Raw genomic sequence first — 23,311 nt, 5'->3', positions numbered from 1 at the left:
TACAACTTAACTAATTTGACTGTTCTCAACTGACTCTAAGAAAAAAATGTTTTATGGGGTCTGCATAGACAGCTGCACCTCCTTGTTTTCTGCACAAACATTTGTACCTCCTTGCTTGCTAAAGCAGGTTTGTTTAGCTTTTTCTGGAGGGAGATGCATCCCACCATTAGAAAGTATTAGGAAGCCACACCATAAGGGCATAGAACAAAATAGGTTATAATAGGTAAATAATTGGTGAAGGAACACTTAGCTGTTTTGAATGAATCCCAGAGGGTTAAGAAACTGGTGGATGTGATCTTAGAACCTTTGACTGTTCTGTCAAATACAGTAGAACTATTGGAAGACTGGTGAAGAATGAATATTTTTTTCTTATTTTCAAAATAGGAAAAGTGGACTCAGTAAGCTACAGGCCGGTTATGGTGAACCTATGGCACAAGTACCACAGATGGCACGCGGAGCCCTCTCTGCGGGCACACTAGTCATCGCCCCAGCCCACCTCCATTGCACTTGCACGCGTGCCTCCTGCCAGCCAGCTGGTCTTCGGGTCTCTGCTGTGCATGCGTGGGGAGTAGGGTGCATGCAGGGGATGGGGCGCATATGCAGGGGGGCACTCGCATTGCATTTTGGGGCCTTACACGGCACCCCCGCACCCCATTTTGCCTTCCAGGTTGGTGCAGGAGGCCTTCCAAAACAGGGTGCGGGGTGCCACGTGAAGCCTCAAAATGTAATGCAAGTGCCCCCCTGCGCATGCACCCGACAACAAAAAGGTTAGCCATCCTTCCTATAGGCTGATCAATCTTATACCACTACCAGAGAAATCCTTGAAAAATATAATCAAGCAGTAGAGATACTTAGATTGAAATAAGCATATTGCTGGAAGCCCGTATAGGTTTGTGGTGGCGCAGTGGTTAGGGTGCAGTACTGCAGGCCACTTCAGCTGACTGTTATCTGCAGTTCAGCGGTTCTAATCTCACCGGCTCAAGGTTGACTCAGCCTTCCATCCTTCCGAGGTGGGTAAAATGAGGACCCGGATTGTTGGGGGTGATATGCTGACTCTGTAAACCGCTTAAAGAGGGCTGAAAGCCCTATGAAGCGGTATATAAGTCTAACTGCTATAACTGCTATTAAAAATATAAACCTAAATTTACTGCTTTTGGGGGCGGGGTGGGTTGTTGTACTTTTGCTGGAGGAGACCACTAATACTTCAGAAGACAGACATGAGACTTAAAAGAATCTTGATAGAATTAGCCATTGGGCCCTTTACATCTTAATTCAAACCAGTCGTGAAAAAAAATGTAGCGTTCATATAGGAAAAATGGGATGCACAGCTGACAACATAGATGACATTTGTTTCAAGAATGGTACTTGTGAGAAGGTTATAGGTCATCTGGTAGAACATAAGTTATCATGACCCAGAATTGTGCTGCAGTTGTCAAAACAATTAATGCAGTCTTGGGTTGATCCTTGATGCTTTTCCAAAAGGCAACTGGACTTTCTTGATTTTTCCCCCCTTAAAAATGTTTAGCTCGTTATCCAAGAAGCTCCTTCAGTTCATTGAAGTTCGTTTCATTGAACTGAAGAAGCTTCTTGAATGAGAAACAAAATGTTTTCATAGAAGAAAAAAAACCAAGAAAGTCCAGTTGCTTTTTGGAAAAATACCTTTGTGACCTGGATGAATCTCATTAGCAGCCTTGAGTTGCATCAACAGAGGTAGAATGGTGACATAAGGGGAAATGATAGTTCTGCTCTATGCTGATCAGATTATCCCTGTGTCCAGTTCTGATCACTACAATTTAAACAAGAACTGGAACTTAAGGAACGGAAAAGAATGCAGAGAAAATCCAATTAACATGGTGATGATTCCATGAAAAGTGATGAAGAACTTAGATATGCTTGACCTAAAGAAGAGAAGATTAAGGAGAGAGATAATAACAGCGGTCAAATCCTTGAAGGTCTGCCACAGACTGCAGGTATTTATGCTCCGTAGCTCCCAGAGATTAACTGGGCATGGAGACTTTACAGAGGGAGAACCAAACCTGAAATAAGAAGAAATTTTCTGACTGTGAGAACAATAGATACTCCTCACTTAATGACCATTCAATAACCATTCAAAGTCACTGAACATATGGTACTTAGTCCTCAAGGTTATGGCCACTGCAGTGTCCCCACAGTTGTGATCAAAATTTGGGTGCTTGTCAGCTAGTCTGCATTTACAAGTGCAGCTCATGCTTCAGCTACCCCTCCCACCTGCCTATCCGCCCCCATCTCTGTTCTTTTAACCATTGTGCATTGTGTTGTGGTCTGCCGGTGGCCAGCGGAGCTGGCAGCAGAGTCGGACAGTGAGGAGGTTGGGGAGGAACATGGGCCAGTCCTGACGGCTGAGGGAAGCTCAGACGAGGGCTCTGCATTGGAGGCAGAGAGAGAGCGAAACAACAGTGAGGAAGAGGAGCAGCTGGAACCTGTTCCCATTGTGCACATGCACAGAGCTGCCAGAGAACAAGAACAACTAAGAAAGCAGGGTTGACTTAGGAGTAAAGTGACACCTTGGATATGATTGGCCCCTCCCATAGGAAACAAAAGAGGAACGAAGAAGGAGTGGGCTTTTGCAGGAAATAATTCATTCGTTTCAAGAGTGGAAAGTTCTGTTTGTGACTATAAGAGACTCTGTGCCAAGTATTGCCTTGCCCTGCATTGGGTAAGTAGTTATCTGGCAACTCGCCAAGTGAGATAAGGTTCATATTGATAAATATTCCTCTGAAAGACTGTTTGCTAAGCCTTGCGGACTGTGAAAGAAAGGAATTCACCATCTTGCTGGGACCAAGACTCTGCTTCATGCTTGTTTAGAAAGCTTAGGTCAGAACACGTGTTCAGAATCTTTTGAAGGGAAGGAGAGGCATGAAGTCTAAAGCTAATGTTCTGTTTTCTTCTTTCTTTTAGGTATGATATGGGCTGAATGTAAAGAAATTTGGTCCCAAGGACCCAAGGAATATCTGTTTGAGTTGTGGAATATGCTAGATTTTGGTATGTTGGCTATTTTTGCAGCCTCATTCATTGCAAGGTTCATGGCCTTCTGGCATGCCTCTAGAGCCCAGAATATTGTTGACGCTGATACAGAGTTGAAGGACTTGTCAGATGCAACATTGAAGCCCAGCATAAAGTACTACACTTTGGGTGAGCAGCTCAGATTTATATTGTTATTCTGAAGTGTACTTTATATACTTATATATAAGCCCATCCAGAAATAAGCCAAGCCTCATTTTTTTAAACCAAACTTGGCTTTTCTTTGAAATGAAACAGAATAACACCACATAAACGTGTCCTTTTCCTTCTAAAGTAAAAGAGGTTTTACTGAATAGTCATGAAAGTAAATTAAATGCTATAAAATAAATATCAGCCAGACATAAACAAGCCATTTCCAGAAAATATACAGCAATTTTTAAAACATTTTTTTTCAAAATATGACACCACCTGAATCTGATGAGACAGCAACTCTCAAAATTCTAGCTTTCTTGCCCTTCACTGGCTGGGAGTTGCAAAAAAAGTTGCTATCCCAATTTATAGTAAAAAGCAGCAGGATATAAAAGGTTGGTTTAACTCTTCTTATGAGATGCAATAATTTATTCAAGTTTATCAGCCATCATCTGCAGGAAAAGTGATGTGTTCATTGCAATCCTGAATGTAAACAGTATTGAAGCCAAAGAGAAACACTTCTGCAGATTGTTGCATGAACTCAGTTCCAGAACAAAGGAAGATCCTCTCATTTTGTTTTATTTCATACAAGGTTAAATGATACCTAGGCTACAGGTAGTAATGCAATGGTCATAAGTGTGAAAAATGGCCGTACGTTTCATTGCTGTTGTAACTTCAAACAGCCACTAAATCAGGGGTCAGCAACTGGTGGCTCTGGAGCCGCATGTGGCTCTTTCATCCTTCTGCTGTGGCTCCCTGTCACCACAATTGATAGAGCTTTCGATTAGGACAGTTAGAGGAAAAAGGATTCCACGCTAGGAGGAGACACTGTGGTGGGGGAACCGGACTTCCGGTGAGCTCCAGAACTGAATGGGGGTCTTCTGCTTAGGACCTGTGCAGCTCTTTGAGCGTTTAAGGTTGCCAACCTCTGCACTAAATGAACTGTTGTAAGTCGAGGACAACCTGTACTGTGGTTGACCTAATGTTTTGAGCAGGCAAGTAGAAGGACCAAAGCTCAACATATTAAACTAAAACTCTTCTATTTCTTTCCTTTTAGCAAGAATAGACTGGGATCCATCTGACCCTCAAATCATATCCGAAGGCTTATATGCAATTGCTGTGGTTTTAAGTTTCTCACGCATCGCCTATATTTTGCCAGCCAACGAAAGCTTTGGACCCTTGCAGATATCACTTGGTAGAACTGTGAAAGACATATTCAAGTTCATGGTCATATTCATCATGGTTTTTGTGGCCTTCATGATAGGAATGTTTAATCTCTACTCCTATTACTTGGGAGCAAAGCAGAATGAAGCGTTTACTACGTAAGTTAATCCTTATGGAATCTGTGAATGATTGTATTGGAAGGCACTCAGCTGCATTAAGTCTTTTGGACTTTGTAACATTCTTGGAGTGAGCAGAATGTATTTGATTCCCTTGTCATAGTTAGCTGTGTTTGTCGACCCTGAAACATTTGTTTGCTGTACCGGTTTTTTATGCTGTTAATATCGATGCCTTCAGATCTGTGAAATTAGATTAGGTGAATGTTTTCATGAATGGATTGGAGGAAGAATTATTCCTTTTAATCGGTGTGATTTTTTTTTTCCTCATACTGTTGGGTTGCCAGAAAATGGATTGATAAGATTATTAGAGAAAGCGGAACTAGGGTGCCTGTACATTTTCCTAAGAAGAGATATTATGCAGAAGGAAGTTTATGAAATACTTTTCATATTCTTTACTCTGTGTACATTCAAAATTCAATATTCCGAAGCAGATGTGTGAGCATGCATTTAGTTAGTTTATTTGGTTATTTATTTGTATCCTGCCTTATTATTTTCACAAGCAGCCCAAGGCAGTGAACATATCCCGCACATCTTCCCCCAAGGACTTTCTGTATACAGAGAATCTTATGATCCTAAATCCAGCATTGTGCATGATGAAATAAACTGGAAAAGGGCTGTATCAAAATACTGTAAATTGTTGCAGTTTGGGATTTCAGCCAATTCTCCACCTGTGCCTTCAGCTATATTTTGGATTTTTTTACACACTTTCCCAGATGTATTGTTTTCCTTTCACTATCCAGCACTTTATGCTGACTAACAAGCTCCAGTTCTAATTGCTCTATTTTGTTTCTCTTTATATTCTTTCTGTCCCATTTTGCTGTTATTGAAGCATTAGGGTTTTCCCAATCCAGTACTGATTTGTGTGTGTGTGTCTCTGTGTGTGTGCGCATAGCATTGTTGTAGTTTCATCAGGACCAACACTCAAAATAGTTGAGATTGCTGTTAATATGTAAAAGGATATTAAGAAAATGTCCAAATCAGATTATGCCAGAGCATGCCCATTTCTTTCAAACATGCTAAGAAAATGCAAACATGTAGAAAAAAGGAAGGCGATAATATTTAAAAGAAGTGTGGGGTGGGGGAGACGATTAGAAATATTTCTACTTTTGACTTGCCAAAGTAATTGCATTTTTCCTATTTTTTTCTAGCAACATCTGATCATGTCTCACTTAAAAATTTGATCTTTATGTTATTGTAATTTTTTTTATTGCTGTGATCCACCCAGACTCTCTGAGGCCTAGAAGTTTAATATATTATCAAATGAAAGAAACAAAATATTAAAAAGTTATGATATTTATGTAGTTACTTATCAAGCACATCTAAATTCTATTAAAGTAACCAAAATACTTTTACAATCCCCAAGGCATGTCACAACTTTTGGGCACCCCTAATGTTTGGAAATTGAAAGTTGGAAAATTTGACACGTCCAATTCGTTGTGATATTTGTGTGTATTCACAAAGATGAGTCATAAATGCAAGATGATAGGTATGATGTCACACCATCTTTGAATGTGAGCATGGCATTGTTATAGTAGAAGCAGGTAGGTTTTTGATTGAGACAATGCACCTTCATCCTGCAATTTTCGATATACAGGTAGTCCCTGACTTACAAGAGTTCATTTAGTGATCATTTGAAGTTACAATGGCACTGAAAAAAAGTGACTTATGACCGTTTTTCACTCTTATGACCAGTGCAGCGTCCCCATGGTCATGTAATCAAAATTTAGATGGTTTGAACTTGGCTCATATTCATGATGGTTGCAGTGTCACCTTTTGCAACCTTCTGACAAGGGAAGCTAATGGGGAAGCCAGTTTCATTCAACCGTGTTACGACTGCAGTGATTCACTTAACAACTGTAGCAAGAAAAGTTGTAAAATGGAGCAAAACTCACGTAACAAATGCCCCACTTAGCAACAGAAATGTTGGCCTTATTTGTGCTCATAAGTGGAGGACTACCTGTACAAATATACAATGCATATCTTGCAAACACCACCCATGGCATGCTATCTTTTCAAGTATTACTAATTAAAGATTGGCAGGTTGCTGCTACTGCAGTTCATGATTTTCAAGATCTTTTTGCAAGATTTGTTCATGCTTCTATTTATTCTTTTTTTTTTTTCCAGAGTGGAAGAAAGCTTCAAGACTTTGTTCTGGGCAATATTTGGACTTTCTGAAGTAAAATCTGTGGTCATAAATTATAACCACAAATTTATTGAAAATATTGGCTATGTCCTTTATGGTGTTTATAATGTCACCATGGTTATTGTTTTGTTGAACATGCTTATCGCAATGATTAATAGTTCCTTCCAGGAAATTGAGGTAATATTCTGATTAAACCGATACGGGTTTTCCTCAGAGACATTAAAATGTTGTCTATATTCTTAATTAGGAACTACAACCAAGCTAGTAAAACAAACACAGGAAACATTGTGGCATTGAAGCAGTCTTTGAGCTAATAGAGCTTTTCTTTAAAATTATTACTGTTCATTGCAATTATATTTACGGCTCTGCCGATAGTTAAATATGAGTATTCAGCAATAAAACTTTATATTTGCATCAGTCTTCTGTTTTGGCCAAGGCCTGTTCTGGAAGATTGTCATGGGGGCTATTGCCTTCCTGAGTACTTCTGGGTGTTGCTTTCTTTGGACAGAATTATGTTCTGGCCAAATCCAGCAAGACTATTCTGTTACTTTTATATCTAATTTTCAACACTGTGATTTAAGTAAGATGTTGACAGGCTAGAACATGTCCAGGAGAAGAGAAAAGAGAAGATGCATAGCCTGCACACTGTACACTGTAAAGAAAAGTTGAAGGATGTTATCTTGTGGGGAAAGCTATTAAAATGATGTAAAACTCACCTTCTGAAACTATAGCTAGATAATTCTCTGCAGAGGTGGGTTTCTATCAGTTCGCACCGGTTCAGGCAAACCTGTAGTGGTAATTTGGCCTGGGTCGCAGAACCAGCAGTGCCCTAGGCTGGCCACACCCTGAACCAGTTTCCCGGTCTCTTCTACCATTGCCGGCATGATTCTGTGCATGCGCAGGACAATTTACAGTCAACTGTGCATGCGTTAGGAATGCATGGTTGGCGCGTATAGGAACCCAGCCCTGGTTCTCTGCCATTCTAGAAGATAAGACATAAAAAAGCAGGATAGAATAAAAAAAAGGATTTTGATTAAATTCCAGGAAGAATCACCTGACAAAATAAGGTAATAAACTATGGGAAAAAAGGAGAAATATTTTCAGCACTGAGGGAACCAGTTTTTTATTTCCTAGCACCAAGCAAAGAAGTTTTTTTTGAATCGCTCAATCAGTGTGCTGATTTTTTAACATCTTGCTGTTCAGAAATTTGCATTCAGGTTGCTTCTTTTATTTTATTATTTTAGTGGTGTGCTTTTTAATAATTGTTAATTAATTACATATTTCATGTATTTGCACTTCATGTGTTTCCTTAACAATATTTATAGTCAGCTCCAAAAACCTAACATAGATCACCCTGAGAAAATGTTGATTTTGAAGAATGGCATCTATTTATTTCTTTTTGCAACTTTGTAATCCCTGGCATTGGGGTGGAGTCAGGGCGACTGAATGGAGCTAAGCGCTTACTGGCCAGATGCCCTTCCCTGACACCTACATGCAGTTCACAGCAGATATTTTCTCTTAGAGCCCAGAAAGAGAAATATCTGCTGCTGCCTAGAATTGAACTCTCAACCTCCTGAATGTGAGGCAAGCACCTTAACGTCTAGGCCACTGCACTGCTCATACGTATATTAAAAAAAATGTGTGTGCATGTGTTTGTATGAGAGTGTGTGAAAGAGAGATGACACACAGAGAGAGAGAGAGAGACAGACAGACAGACAGAGATAGCATTTGTAGGTGTTTAGACAAATCTGCAGCTCTTTAAACAAGTGTATATTCTCTTCTGTGTCCCACTGTTTCACATAGCCGCGACTGTTTTCTTTGCCTTCCAGGATGATGCTGATGTAGAATGGAAGTTTGCCAGAGCGAAACTCTGGTTTTCTTATTTTGAGGAAGGCAGAACACTTCCTGTCCCTTTCAATCTGGTTCCCAGCCCCAAATCTCTGCTGTACCTCTCCCTCAGAATAAAGACGTGGATTTTTAAAATACTGTTTTGCCACGCGACAGGTTTCCAGGAGGATGCTGAGATGAATCAGGTAAACCAGCTGCCACATACTAGAATGACATATATTTTTCCCGTAGTTTTGAGTTGGAGGAGGAAGTAGGTGCTATTCCTATACCATTCAACACAATGGCTGCCTCGGGATGTGATCTTCCAGCAAGTAAAATCACGAGCTATTACACAGCTGCCCTACTGTTTCAGGAAATGAGGCAGCATACTTACCATTGTCTAAAGCCAGTTTTTAGACTATTAGACAGTTGAAAAATGTGCAGACTTTGTGCACCCTGCCACCACGTGTCCACGGACTGTAATGCAACGTAATTTCACTTGGGCCTTTTAAAATTTAACTGCCAGTCTTGAAATATTATTACACTGAAACAATTTAATGCAACTACCTCATGAAATCTGCCTTCTGCATTTTATGTCTTACTTTCAGAGGGACCGAGAATTATTTCTGACTTTCTTTTAGTGGCAGTTTATTGTAGGAGGTCCCTGCTATTGCTAGTGGCCCTGATCTTTCCATCACTTTGAATTAGAAAGCTCTGCAAGGATAAAGTTTCTTTATTACGTCTTCTTAACGGAAGTATGAAAAATCAGAAGAACTGTAGATTGCCGAAGAGATGATTTTATGTGAAAAAAGAGAAATTGATGCATATATTGTGGACTTTAGAACTAAACAGCTGCAGATGCTCCAGACTTCTTTTCTGAAAAATTTTTAGAAAGGAACTTCTCTTTCATGAGAGAGTTAGAAATGAAAATTAGAGATATATTTTTTTCTGCATAGCACTAAAAATAATTGTTCCTTTAGATCAGTGATGGCGAACCTTTTTGGCACCGAGTGCCGGAAAGGTTGCAGGAAAACATGTGCATGCGCTCATCGGGGCCACACTCCGGAAAACCTCTGAGTTCTAGCGCACATGTGCACCTGACAATCAGCTGGCCAGCATGCATGTGCAGGCCAGTTTTTGGCATTGATCCGCACGCAAGATCGTGCTCCAGAAAAGAATATATACACATACATACATACATACACACACACACACACACATACGCATACGCATACGCATATACATATACATGCATACACATCCATATATATATATGGATGGATGGATGCAAATAGAATTAAGCCAATTATGGAGATTCAAAAGGACAAATTAAGTGTATTACAGAATACTCCAATAACTAACTTGCATGTTAAGCTTTCTATCCTTAAAATGAAGAAAATAAGGATAAACCAAGCTATTTTTTTTTTCCTTAAGAATACCAATCTTTGGCTTAGGGGAAGGCAAAGGAAAAACAGGAGTGAAGAAGGAGATGTTTATTTTATTTTTCTCTTCTAAAGCTCCTATGAATTAATAAATAAAATGATAAGTCTTTTGGAGCTCATCTCTGATAGTTACTATGTTCAGTATGACGGCTTGCTCTTCCCTTATCATGTTTGTAGCTAAAGCTTCAGTCATTTGGCGAAATAAGAAAGTACTCCAGCAAATATGAAATGTGATTTTTGAAAATACTTTGATCCATGCGAACATGATCCTCAAGATGAGTATGTAACCATTTAATTTAGTAAAGCAGAGAGTCTGTATCCTCAAAAACTATCAAGTTCTTAATATAATCAATACAAAACCCCAAAAGAGGAGTGTGGAAAATATGCAAAAAAAAAAAAAAAATCAACAAAAAATGAAATACTAAAACGGGCAAGAAGTAATGGATAGAAATAGAATGCCTACTAATATAAGATCTGTGTTATTAAGATATAGAATAGAGGTGGAAATCAGAAAGGAGAAAATATTATTATCCATATTCTTATATAATATGTTAATATCAGTATGAAGATGAAAGGATTAGAAGTTGGAAGTTGATTGTATTATGTACAATGTACATTATACAATATACATTATAATAATGTATGATCAATGTAATTAAGGTTACCAAATTTTCAATATCCTCATAATTATTTGGTATCAAAATTAACAATGCCCAGATGCCACACTTTTCATGTATTTAATACTGATATATATATATGTGTGTGTGTGTGTGTGTGTGTGTGTGTGTGTGTGTATGTTATATTTATGCTGATAAATAAATAAAGGGAGACTAGTATAGATCTATTTCAAGCTATTTAGCTCTCATCAGCTAGCCACACCCTTACTGGGAATCGAACCTGTGCTCTATTGCCTATAAGGCAGATATGTTAACCATTGAGCTACAGGGCTCGACTCCTTATCAGTGAGGCCAGGGTGAAAGGTATATATTTAAAGTCACAACCCCTGGTATGCCCAAATATGGGAGGAAGGTCACACTTCCACTCTCTGTCTTCGGCTCGTCACAAGAGACCAATAGAGGCAATAGAGCACAGGTTCGATTCCCAGTAAGGGTGTGGCTAGCTGATGAGAGCTAAATAGCTTGAAATAGATCTATACTAGTCTCCCTTTATTTATTTATCAGCATAAATATAATAAATATAACAAAAAGGCAACAGTAAAAAATATTGGGTTTCTGTCTGGATGGTCTCTTGTGACGAGCCTAATGACAGAGAGTGGAAGTGTGACCTTCCTCCCATATTTGGGCATACCAGGGGTTGTTACTTTAAATATATATATATATATATATATATATATATATATATATATATATATATATATATATATATATATATATATATATATATATATATATGTTATATTTATGCTGATAAATAAATAAAGGGAGACTAGTATAGATCTATTTCAAGCTATTTAGCTCTCATCAGCTAGCCATACCCAAGTTTTTGGGAATCGAACCTGTGCTCTATTGCCTCCCAGGCTGGGAGTTAACCATTTGAGCAACAGTAAAAAATATTGGGTTTCTGTCTGGATGGACTCTTGTGACGAGCCTAATGACAGAGAGTGGAAGTGTGACCTTCCTCCCATACTTGGGCATACCAGGGGTTGTGACTTTAAGTATATATATATATATATATATATATATATATATATATATATATATATATATATATATATATATATATATATATATATATAAACTATCATCAAGTTCCTAGATAAAAAAAATAATACAGAAGACTGGATACAAAAGACTATGAAAAGAAAGAAAATAAATTGAAATTATTTATATATATATATATATATATATATATATATATATATATATATATATATATATATCCCAATTGTTAGTTGGTGACAATTAATAAAATTGTGCCACTAAATAAAAAGATTCACCCATTTTTCCTTGGCTTATATTTGGGGGTTCCTTGCTTATCTTCTTTGAAATATTCAGTAGGTAGAAAAACGGAAGAAAAATAAGCTGGAATTATCTAGGAAAACTTCTCATTATTTCTTATTTTCAGATGGAGCATAATAATCTACCAAATATAATAAGCACAGATGACATCAACTTAAACAGCTCAAATAATTCACCGGGAAAGTACCAGGTAAGTATCAAGTTTGCATCTTATGCTTAACTAGATCAGTTAAAGACATAGTTGTGGCATTTGCATAAGAACTTAGCCAAGTTTAACCTGGGCTATATTTTTTTTTTTGTAAATTAATTTGTCAACTGGGGCTACCAGATCTGGACTGTAGAATTTAGGATTTATATAAAAGCAAAGTGCTAGTGTTTTGTTTTTGTTTTTTTAAACTATACATCCGTATTTTTACAGTCCAAGTCTCATAACCTGTTGGGTTGGTTGTGGTTTGTTGTATTCTGCAAACTGGAAAGAATTGGGTTAATTCTGGAAGTTACAAATCTAGTGGGAATCCAGCCATTTGGAACCCTGTAGGAAATTCAATAGACAAAATTCTGCAGAATTTTAGTGCAACGTGTAAGACATATTCAGTCTTACATGAAGAAGTCACAAAGAAAGAGAGAAAGAGAGAGAGAGAGATGAAAATTAGAGGATATTTTTTCTGCATAACACTAAAAGTAACTGTTCCTATAGATCAGTGATGGTGAACCTTCTTGGCACCAAGTGCCCAAAAGGTTGCAGGGAAACGTGTGCATGACCTCACCAGCTTTTTGAACAACTGGTTCTATTGGCTGTTCTCATTGTACAGAAGTTTTTTTCCCCTAACTTTCAAGGTGGAATCTCTCTCTCTATCATGATTTCTTTTCCTATGGGGTAATAGCCAACTTATCTTGGCCTTCCGAGTAAATGGGTTGTGCTGAATATGGATCTTCTGCATCACATTCAGTTTGGGTCAAATATAGGGAATTTTAAAATTAAGCAATAAATCCTACTATGTTCAGTGGGGTTTCTGAGTTAACATACTTAACTAGCTGATAAACCGGTGTTGCCCATGTATTTGTTTATAGGGGGGAAATGTCAGAACAAACATAATTTGTAATGTTGGATTTTCCCCCTTATCAGAGGGAGCCCCCTTGTGGAGTACTGTGAAGCTGCTACCATGACAACTCCACTGCACTGTACAGTAGAAGCCAGTGTGGCAGTACGGCACAACAGGCTGTAACACACACACACACCAAGGAGTGTTAGGGTGTCTTATCCCCAGAGTGTTTTTCTCCAGAGTAAATCATCTGTGTACCAAGTTTGGTTGAAATTGCTTGAGGCGCTCCAGAGTTATGCTGGAACACACAGACAGACACACACATCATGACGGGCTGTGGATCAGCATTGGGCCACTGCATGTCAGGAACAGGACCATGCAAACAAGTGAAGCCGGATACAGGCAGCATGCGAAACAACACCCCCTCCAGTCCATTGAAAAACCTCTCTCTATGGAACAAGTCCCTGTGGAATGAGCTGCCCCCAGAGATCCGGGCCCTGCCCACTCTCATGGCCTTTCACAAAGCCATTAAAACCTGGCTTTTCCGGCAGGCTTGGGGCTGTTGACCCCCTTGATGGAGGTCCAGCCCCCTCCTGATTGGGTGTCTGTTGTGTTTCTTTTTAACTTTGTTGTGTCCCATTGTTTTTAATAATTCTTTTAATTTTTTTTTTCATTTCTGTAAGCCACCCGGAGTCCTCCGGGATTGGGCGGCATAGAAATTCAATAAATGAAATGAATGGTGCCCTAAAGGTTGTGAGCTGCTAATATACATGACACAGCAATATTTGTATAAGCATCAGTTTGGTTATAGCAAGATTCTGAATAGTTCCTGGAGGGCAAGCCAAGCGTTAGTCAGCTTGTAGAATTGGGATCCTTTCATCAAAGCTAAAAACATTTTTAATGCTTCTCTTTTCTAGAAGATCATGAAACGTCTTATTAAACGATATGTACTGAAAGCTCAAGTAGACAGAGAGAGTGATGAAGTCAATGAAGGTGAGATTGGTGAATGCCTATAATTCTAATATTAGATAAAAAAAGATTTCTGGTTTCTTTGTATCACCAAGATTTTAGTTGCATTTTTGCTGCCAAACATGTATTTTTAATCTATGGCCTAGAAGTGTCAACTCAAGATTACGTGCAGTTGTAGAAGTTTCAACTCAAGATCGTGCTGTCCAATGTTTGTTAGCAAATTGATGAATAAGAGAGAGTTTTCAGGTCATGGCTGTAGAAAGCAGAAAATGTAAGGGGTGATCCCAACCTAATTGCCCAATGCAGGAATCTATTATTACAGTAAAGTGTAGTAATTGAATCTTGGATGGGCTTAATATACCTATAAATATACAGTATTTTTCGGACTATAAGATGCACTGGAGTATAAGACACATCATGATTTTTTGCACTCTGCAGGCCTCCCAAACCCTCTGCATGTCTCTTTTTTGGGGGGGCGGGGCGATGCAGAGTTTTGGGAGACTCTTACTGTGCTCCTGGGGGGGGGAATGAGTAAAAAACGGCCTATTTTTTTAAAAAAGAAAGAGCATGCAGAGGTTTTGGGAGGCTTGTAGAGTGCTGCTGAGGGCGGGGGCAAAAACGGCCAGTTGTTTTGCTCATTTTTGCCCTCCCCAGCCCCCAGGAGCACTTTGCAAGCCTCCCAAACCCTCTCTGCATCCATTTTTGCAAAGAGGGTGGGTTTTCAGTAGGCCAAAAATGCTGAATTCAGTGTATAAGATGCACCCTCTTTTTTGAGGGAAAAAGGGTGCGTCTTATACTCCTAAAAATACGGTAGGTAGTCCTCGGCTTATGACCACAAGAGAGCCCAAAATTTCTGTTGCAAAGTGAACATTTGTTAAGTGACTTTGGTCCCATTTTACGAGCTTTCTTATCCCAGGTGTTAAGTGAATCTCTGCAGTTGATACGTTTATAATACAACTATTAAGTGAATCTGGCTTCCCCATTGACTTTGCTTGTCAAAAGGTCACAAAAGGTGACCCCAGGACACTGCAACGGTCATAAATATGAATCAATGCTAAGCAACTAGATTTTGATCACATGACCCTGAGATGGTGCATAAGTATGAAAAACAGCCATATGTCACTTCTTTCATTGCTGTTACAATTTGAAGTGGTCACTAAATGAACTGTTATAAGTTGAGGACAACCTGTATAACTTTTCTTCAACACACAAATATACATAAAACCCCCCAAATCAAAATCTTTCCCGTTTATCACAAACACTATTTTTCTTTCTTGGGGGCAGTAAAAAAAAACTATATTTATTTTTCAAAAGTTTGATCTGTTAGTATACCAAGAGGACAGTATTCCCTTGGCTAGGAAAACTACTGCATAATTTTAAAATATCCAAAATTAAAGGGATGCCTTTCAGAACATTGAGTGACCAGACCTGCACAAAACTGAGGCTCGTTGAAGCAGAGTTTCAAAACTTTGGAGCCGAAACAAATAGACACCCTGAGCAACAACAGAAAAAGAAAATGATACGACCGACTGGCTGAAGCATAAGAGAGACATGAGATGGAGTTGGGAACAAGGGTTAAAATATTCCAACTCCACTAATGAATTATCTACAGATAGTCCTGACTTCACAACCACACCTGTGCTCGGAGCTTTACTCATAAGTTCTTAAATGGGTTACCACATGACTTGATTCTACTTTATGAGCATTTTTACAGTGATCATGAAGCGAATCACCACAGTTGTTAAGTGAACCGCACACTCATTAAGCAATTCCAGAATGTCTAATGGACACATGCTTGTGCTGCGTGTGTGTACGTGCATGCTGCGTGCCTCCATGTGGGGGGATACTGGGCTCCGTTGTACCGTACCGGTACCATTACTGGTGCAATGGTTACAGTGCAAGTATTGCAGGCAAATTCTGCCCACAGCCTAGAACTCTATCCTGACTGGGCTAAAAGTTCACTCAGACATCCAAGATTGGTAAAATGAAGACCCGAATTGTTGGGGGCAATATGCTCTATAAGCCACCCAAAGAGTGCTGTAAAGCACTGTGGGATAGTATATAACAGCAATAGTATTTAGACTTGTATTCTGCTTCATAGTGCTTTACGAGCCCTTTCTAAGCAGTTTACAGAATCAACCTCTTGCCCCCAACAATCTGGGTCCTCATTTTACCCACCTCGGAAGGATGGAAGGCTGAGTCAACCATGAGCCTGGTGAGATCCCAACTGCAAAATTGCAGGCATCCGGCAGTCAGCAGACATAGCCTGCAGTGCTGCATTCTAACCACTGTGCCACTGTGGCTATTATTATTGCTGTACGTTGTGCTACCAGTGATCTCATTACAGAGGAGCAGTAAACGTTGACTGAGGAGGGCAGCACTTTTATATATCTGTTTATTTTTCCTCCTGGCTGTGGGCTTGAGTCTCTGGTGGATCCAGAAACCTGACCTCTGCAATTTGTAACAGGATATAGAGTCTCAATCTGCAAGTCATAATACGAGCACTGGTGGATGTGGATAGAACAGCACTTCCACATTTGACTGCGAAACTAAAGAAAGGAGCAGATATCTGATGTGAAAAAAATGTTGGAAGTTTTCAGCAGACTTGATTTTTCAAAGGGAATTTCACGTTGAGCAGTCAGTCTGTCCTAAGGCCTTAAATTGTGCTTTGATGTCAGAGGCAAGACAAGATAAGATAAGGCCAGTTGGCATCTTCTCTGAAATGGGTTTCCCAATGTAATCCTTTCCTGGAATTTGAGGTCAAGACGTGAGAATGAGGCATAACACTTTGCGCTCTGTGCAGGACACGACACAAACCAACAAATAAAGGCTCACCTTTATTTGCAGAATATCCATTGCTAAGCAAAATGGTTGTTGAGTGAGTCATGCCCAATTTTACAAAAACATTTTGCCACAATTGTTGTTCTGACCTAGGCTTCCCCAAAAAGCATGGAGCAGATTCCTAGTCCCGACAAAACCCTTTTTATTAAACAAATGTGAATTCCTCTCATTCACATTCAGCAAAGGCGTGGTAAACAGTCATTCAAAGATGAAGTTATGACCACAGACCTTATCTACCTTGGAAAGCTGCCATGTAAATATTTTCCAAACGCAGTGCTGTGCAAGGAAAGACTTGGCACAGAGTCTCTGAGATTCACGGACAGATCTTCACACTCCTGAAACAAACAAATGAATTGTTTCCTGCAAAACAGGAAACTCTTCTTTTATTTCCCATGGGAGGGGCCAATCATCATCCACCTGTGGCCTTACTCCCAAGTCGACCCTAATTTCTGAGCTGTTCTTTTCTTCTGGCAGCTCTGTGCATGCACACACTGGGAAGAGGCTCCAGCTGTTCCTCTGCCTCACTGTTGTCTAGCTCCAAAGGCAGCTGAGAACTGCCAGATGGCCTTGGCCCAGTGGTGGGTTCCGGATCCTGTTGCATCCGGTATGGTGCAACGGGGCCCGGCGTCCACGCACACACGCGCAGCACATGCATTCATCCTTACCTCCTGCAATGCCTCTGGGATGCTCCAGCTGCTCGGGGGAGCATTGTGCAGGCGCCATATGCTCCATGCATGTGCACGGAAACGCTGAAGAGCTCAAATACAAGTAAGGAGGGTGGGCAGGTGGGCCCTCCAGAGCACCATACTGGAATGGTACCCGGTACTCCTGGCAGGCACCGGTATGCCCATACCGGGGCGTACCACCTGCAACCTACCACTGCCTTGGCCCCACCTCTGACTCCAAAGCAGAGCCCTCGTCTTCCCCAGCCTTCAGGACTGGCCCATGTTCCTCCCCAACCTCCTCACTGTTCGGCTCTACTGCCAGCTCCGCTAGCTACTGGCGGGCCACAATTGTTAAGCAAATCACTGCAGTTATTAAGTCAGTCATCTGATTGTTAAGCAAATCCATCTTTGAATTTGACTTTGATGATTAGAGAAACCAGCTGGGAAGGTCACAAATGGCAATCATATGAGCCTGGTATTCTGCAACCATTGTAAATACACCCTGGCTCCCAAGTATCCAACTTTTGATCATGGGACCAGGAGAATGTTGCAATGGTCATAAGTGTGAAGATCAGGCGTAAGTCACTTTTTCCAGTGCCATTGTAACTTTGAATGGTTGTTAAATGAATGGTTGTAAGTCAAGGACAAACAATCATTTGTAAGTATGACAAACCAAAGCAGGGCTAAAACTTCCCACTGTAAAAAAAAAAAAAAGAATGTGTGTCGTATCTCATAGCATTCTTGGAAACAAAGATGGTATTGAACCTGATGCCAAAAAAATCCCACCATGAAGTTAAAAATAGCTCCTGTCAGGGATCCTTACACTGTAGATATGAAGGACAAGGATGCCTATGGAAACTCTCCCTCATCCAGGTCATGGTTGTCCCAAAGGTCCTTTTCCAAGAGGCAACTGAACTTTCTGGCTTGTCTTTGAAGATGTTTCGCTTCTTGGATCAGAAGCTTCATGGCTAAGAAACAAATGTCTTCAAAGAAAACAGAGAAACTCCAGTTGCCTCTTGAAAAAGCAACTTTGGGAAGGACGAGGATCCTCATATCAATATAGCTGACGTTTATAAAATACTGCAGAAGGTATTTGAAATAGTGGCAGAATTAGTTTGAGTTTGAGTTTCATTTTATTTATATGCCGCCCTATTCCCTACGGGACTCAGGGCAGCACACAAACCCAAAGGAGGGGAAGGGAAAAACACAAAAACTACAAAAGTACAGGGCATTTTAAAAACAACCAACAGCCACACGATTCGAGAGGGGAAGGGAACTCATCGACCCCAGGACTGCCAACACAGCCAGGTTTTAACGGCTTTTCGGAAGGCCTGGAGAGAGGTGAGGGTCCGAATCTCTGCGGGGAGTTCGTTCTAAAGGGCTGGAGCTGCCACAGAGAAGGCCTTCCCCCGGGTAGTAGCCAGATGACATTGGCTGGTAGACGGAACCCGGAGGAGGCCTACTCTGTGTGATCTAATGGGTCTTTGGGAGGTAATTAGCAGCAGGCGGTCTTTGGGAGCCAACGTTAAACCTTATTTCTCTTCCTGAGAAAGATTCTGTATTTCTAGGGGAAAACATAACCTACTTCTTTTGAAAAACAAGATTTGTTATTAAAAATAATAATAATAACGTAAAGGTTTGATTACCTTCATGAAGGTAAAGGTTCCCCTCGCACATATGTGCTAGTTGTAACCGACTCTAGGGGGCGGTGCTCATCTCTGTTTCAGAGCCAGTGCTGTCTGAAGACATCTCTGTGGTCATGTGGCTGGCATGACTAAATGCCAAAGGCACACACAACACTGTGTGCTACCTTCCCACCAAAGGTGATTCCTATTTTTCTACTTGCATTTTTACATGCTTTTGAACTGCTAGATTGGCAGAAGCTGGGACAAATAACGGGAGCTCACTCCATTACGCAGTACTAGGGATTCGAACCGTTGAACTGCTGACCTTCTGATTGACAAGCTCAGCGTCATCATTACTGTATCTTCATTACTGCTGTTTTATTTATTAGCTTCCCTCCGGAAAATAGCTCCTTGCTTCCTATGTTCCTAAGCCTTTGATCTTTTCTCTTTTACAGGTGAGCTGAAAGAAATTAAACAGGACATCTCAAGCCTTCGATATGAGCTCCTTGAAGAAAAATCACAGAACACAGAAGACCTGGCAGAACTTATCAGAAAACTTGGGGAGAAACTGTGTATTGAACCAAAGCAGGAACAGAGCAGAAGATAACAAGAACTTCTTTCTCAAAAGGAAAAGAAGCAAAAATTCTCCAAGCTGGCAGACCCAATGAAAGCCATATCAGTGTTTACTTCCCCTTTGTTCCCCTTCAAACTTAATTGGCACTTTTACAGCAGACACAACTTGAATGGATTTTTTTATTAGTATTTGTAACGGGAGAAACAGCATTTGACTGAGTTGTTCAATCCCATGCACCAAAGGAGAAAGAGGAAAGAAAAAAAGAACTTTTCCAAAATAGTCTTAAAATTAAAAAAAAAAAAAAGACATAAAACACAGTCTGGTAAACTATATTACTTTAATTGCTGGATTCTGTTAACATCGTTCTTTTTCACATATATGACATGTTCAAACACGCCTACCTTATATCTTACATGTATCTGTAATCATAGTCCATTAAAATAAAGCGAGGTTGCAATAAATTAGCTAGGAAAAAGAGTTCAGGTCATAAAAAGAAAAGAACTGAACCTCCTTTAACTAAACAGAGAGAGATGCAATTAAATTGTGAATTAACCAAAGAGATGAATTTCATTGTCAGTAGAAAGGCTTAGGGCGGATGAAAGAAAGGTTCAAAGGAATACATCTGGAAATTGTGTAACTCTAGAACTACTGTACTACAACACCACAGGTATTACCATACTACAATTATAGTAGTAGTAGTATGGAGTTTGGAGTTTATTCAATTTGTAGGCCGCCCTATTCCCCGAAGGGACTCAGGGCAGCTGAACAAAACCAAGGGAGGGGAAATTACAAAAAGTAAGACAAAGACAATCAGACAATACGAACAGTTTAAAAGCACAACAGACACAGCAATTTTGAGTAGGGGGGGGGAACTCAACCCCAGGCTTGCTGGGACAGCCAGGTCTTCACGGCCGTCCGGAAGGCCTGGAGGTTGGAGAGGGTCCGAATCTCCACGGGGAGCTCGTTCCAAAGGGCCGGGGCAGCCACAGAGAAGGCCCTCCTCCGAGTAGTTGCCAGCCGACATTGGCTGGCAGATGGAATACGGAGGAGGCCTACTCTATGGGATCGAATGGGTCTATGGGAGGTAATCGGCAGAAAGCGGTCTCTCAAGTACCCAGGTCCAATACCATGTAGGGTATGTATTATGTAGTAACCATAATTGAGCCTGGAATTACAGTAATAAGTCGAGATAGTCATTAAGTGGGTCATCACCAATGGTGGGATTCAATTTTTTTTACTACTGGTTCTGTGGGCGTGGCTTGGTGGGCATGGCAGGGGAAGGATACTGTAAAATCTCCATCCCTTCCCCACTCCAGGGGAAGGTTACTGCAAAACCCCCATTTCCTCCCGATCAGCTGGAACTCGGGAGGCAGAGAATAGATGAGGGCGGGGCCAGTGAGAGGTCGTATTTACCGATTCTTCAAACCACTCAAAAAAATTCTGCTACCGGTTCTCCAGAACTGGTCAGAACCTGCTGGATACCACCTCTGGTCCTCCCATGATAGTCCCTGATTTTATGACCCTTTTTACAGTGGTTGTTAAGTGAATGTGATGGTCGTAAAGCAAATGCTGCGGTGGTTAGGCAAACCAACGTTGTGCGTGTGAACTGAATACTGTGGTTCTGAAGCAAATCTTATGTTCGCAGTGGCTGCTTTGTGGTGGGAACTAGAAGCAAACACCACTTTCTGGCCCAAAAATGTCATAAATCTCAGTCACATAACCTCAGGATACTGCAAACAACCATAATAGCAGTCAGGTTGCCAAGCACCCAAAATGCAAGCATGTGACTGCAAGGAAGGAGGAAGTTTGAATACAGTGATGAGTTCCGTTTAGCAGTTAGACTTAGACTTATATACCGCTTCATAGGGCTTTCAGCCCTCTCTAAGCGGTTTACAGAGTCAGCACATTGCCCCCAACAACAATCTGGGTTCTCATTTTACCCACCTCGGAAGGATGGAAGGCTGAGTCAACCCTGAGCTGGTGAGATTTGAACAGCCGAACTGCAGAACAGCTGAACTGCAGTGCTGCATTTAACCACTGCGCCACCTCAGTTTAGGGCAGTGCCCCTCCAAACCTGGGGGCACCAGGGACCAGTTCCGTGGAAAGAAGTTTCTCCATAGACTGGAGGGGGCTTGGTTTCACTTGCCTGTATTCTATGGATGGGGCTTCGCTTGTTTGCACCACCTATGCACAGACGGGGGGTTTGGGTCCACTGTTTTAGGGAGACTCTTCTAAGCAACCAGTTAGCTGGGGACTCCCTGTATTGTAATATCATTTTTGTAAGGAATTTAAACAATAGTATTTTAGCTGTCTTGGCCTAACGAAAATGTCTTAGGAGACCTAGTTCTCCTTTTAAGAAATTATCATATGCAGGATTTTTTGAAGAATTGACTAAACCACTGGTTCTTCTCAATGTTTTTTTAGCCACCCCCCTTTAAATACCTTTTGTGGTCATGTACCAGAGCCATGGACCTCCCCAACCCAAGACTCAAGATTTAAATCATAACATTTCTTCCAGGCTTTGGAGACCTTTGACGACATCACGGCTCCCTAGGAGTCCACCGATCAGAGGTTAATTATCACTGGGCTAAACCATATTATGTAGAATTTCAATAACCATCACACACAAACACAAATTATATTACCAAGTTACAAAAAAGCAGAATAAGGTGGTATCATCAACAGTATGTGTATAAATTATGGCAGGGTTATATTTATTATATTATTTTATTATAAAGTGTATGGAGCTGTTTGCATGATGTCATAAGCCAGGTTTATTCATTATCAGAAAACACACATTTCTCTTTAGGGTTTCAGCATACAATTAAATGAAAGTGAAGAAATGACTTTCTTGGTATGAAACTTAAGGCTTATTCTGTCACATAAATGCAGTATGGAAACAGCTAAGGCCCAAAAGGAGAATGATTGGGAAATACATAGTTGATTCTGAACACCACTGTTTCTCAACCTTTTGAAAATAGATGGACTTCAACTCCCAGAATTCCCCAACCAGCTATGCTGGGTCCAAAAATTTCCAAATGGCCAAGATTGAGAAACTGTTGAAAACCCTAAAGTTACTGTTTTTCATGTGAAGAAGTTTATATGTGAGTATTTATACATCTACCTCACTCTCCACTGGCTTTAAAGTAGCTAGTATTTCATCATTACTATCTTGTGCTGTGAGGTAGAAGGTATAGATTCAGTCTAAATCTTTCAGCTGGATTTATTTCTACGCAGTATTGGAAATCGTGGAAAATATAAATTCATTGTCATCCGCAGCTACACAAAAATACTTAAGTTAGTATGCAATCTCTCTGCAGTGGGGTTGGACTAGAAGACTTTCAACTTTGTTATTCTGCTACTTGCTGTTAAGAACATGCAAATACCTTTTAAAAAAAAACAAACCTGTTAAGTAAACTCCCCGTTGGGAGAGCAAGCGCGTTCAGAGAAGTGTTGTGAGAGTGGTATTGGAGAACACACAAACCAGCATACAGAGACCCTGCAGTTTAAATAGGCGTTTACTTTCGTGGAAATAGAGGTATCAGAGTCCATCAAACAGTCCAAGTTATACACGATTAAGACAGTAATCAACGTCTTACAGTTAAGGGATAATCCAAATAACATAGTCCATAATCATACAAACAGTCCGGTACACAAAGTTTGCTAGCAATTGC

At 40.4% G+C, this 23,311-nt stretch overlaps 1 protein-coding gene across 1 annotated transcript in view; it reads left to right on the top strand.

The window, feature by feature from the left end:
- TRPC6 (transient receptor potential cation channel subfamily C member 6) overlaps positions 1-19,945 on the top strand; it is an 89,751-nt gene extending 69,806 nt beyond the window's left edge. Inside the window, exons 6-12 of the mRNA XM_032219224.1 lie at positions 2,938-3,171; positions 4,247-4,511; positions 6,654-6,849; positions 8,502-8,705; positions 12,027-12,110; positions 13,881-13,956; positions 19,519-19,945. Coding sequence (XP_032075115.1) covers positions 2,938-3,171; positions 4,247-4,511; positions 6,654-6,849; positions 8,502-8,705; positions 12,027-12,110; positions 13,881-13,956; positions 19,519-19,670 — 1,211 coding nt within the window. The 3' untranslated portion in view covers positions 19,671-19,945. The remainder of the gene's footprint in view (positions 1-2,937; positions 3,172-4,246; positions 4,512-6,653; positions 6,850-8,501; positions 8,706-12,026; positions 12,111-13,880; positions 13,957-19,518) is intronic.
- Positions 19,946-23,311: the final 3,366 nt, after the last annotated feature.

Source organism: Thamnophis elegans, chromosome 6 (genome assembly GCF_009769535.1).
Source record: "Thamnophis elegans isolate rThaEle1 chromosome 6, rThaEle1.pri, whole genome shotgun sequence".
NCBI classification, from domain to species: domain Eukaryota; kingdom Metazoa; phylum Chordata; class Lepidosauria; order Squamata; family Colubridae; genus Thamnophis; species Thamnophis elegans.
Note: the sequence above shows the minus strand (reverse complement) of the source record. Positions and strands in the feature narration are given on the sequence as shown.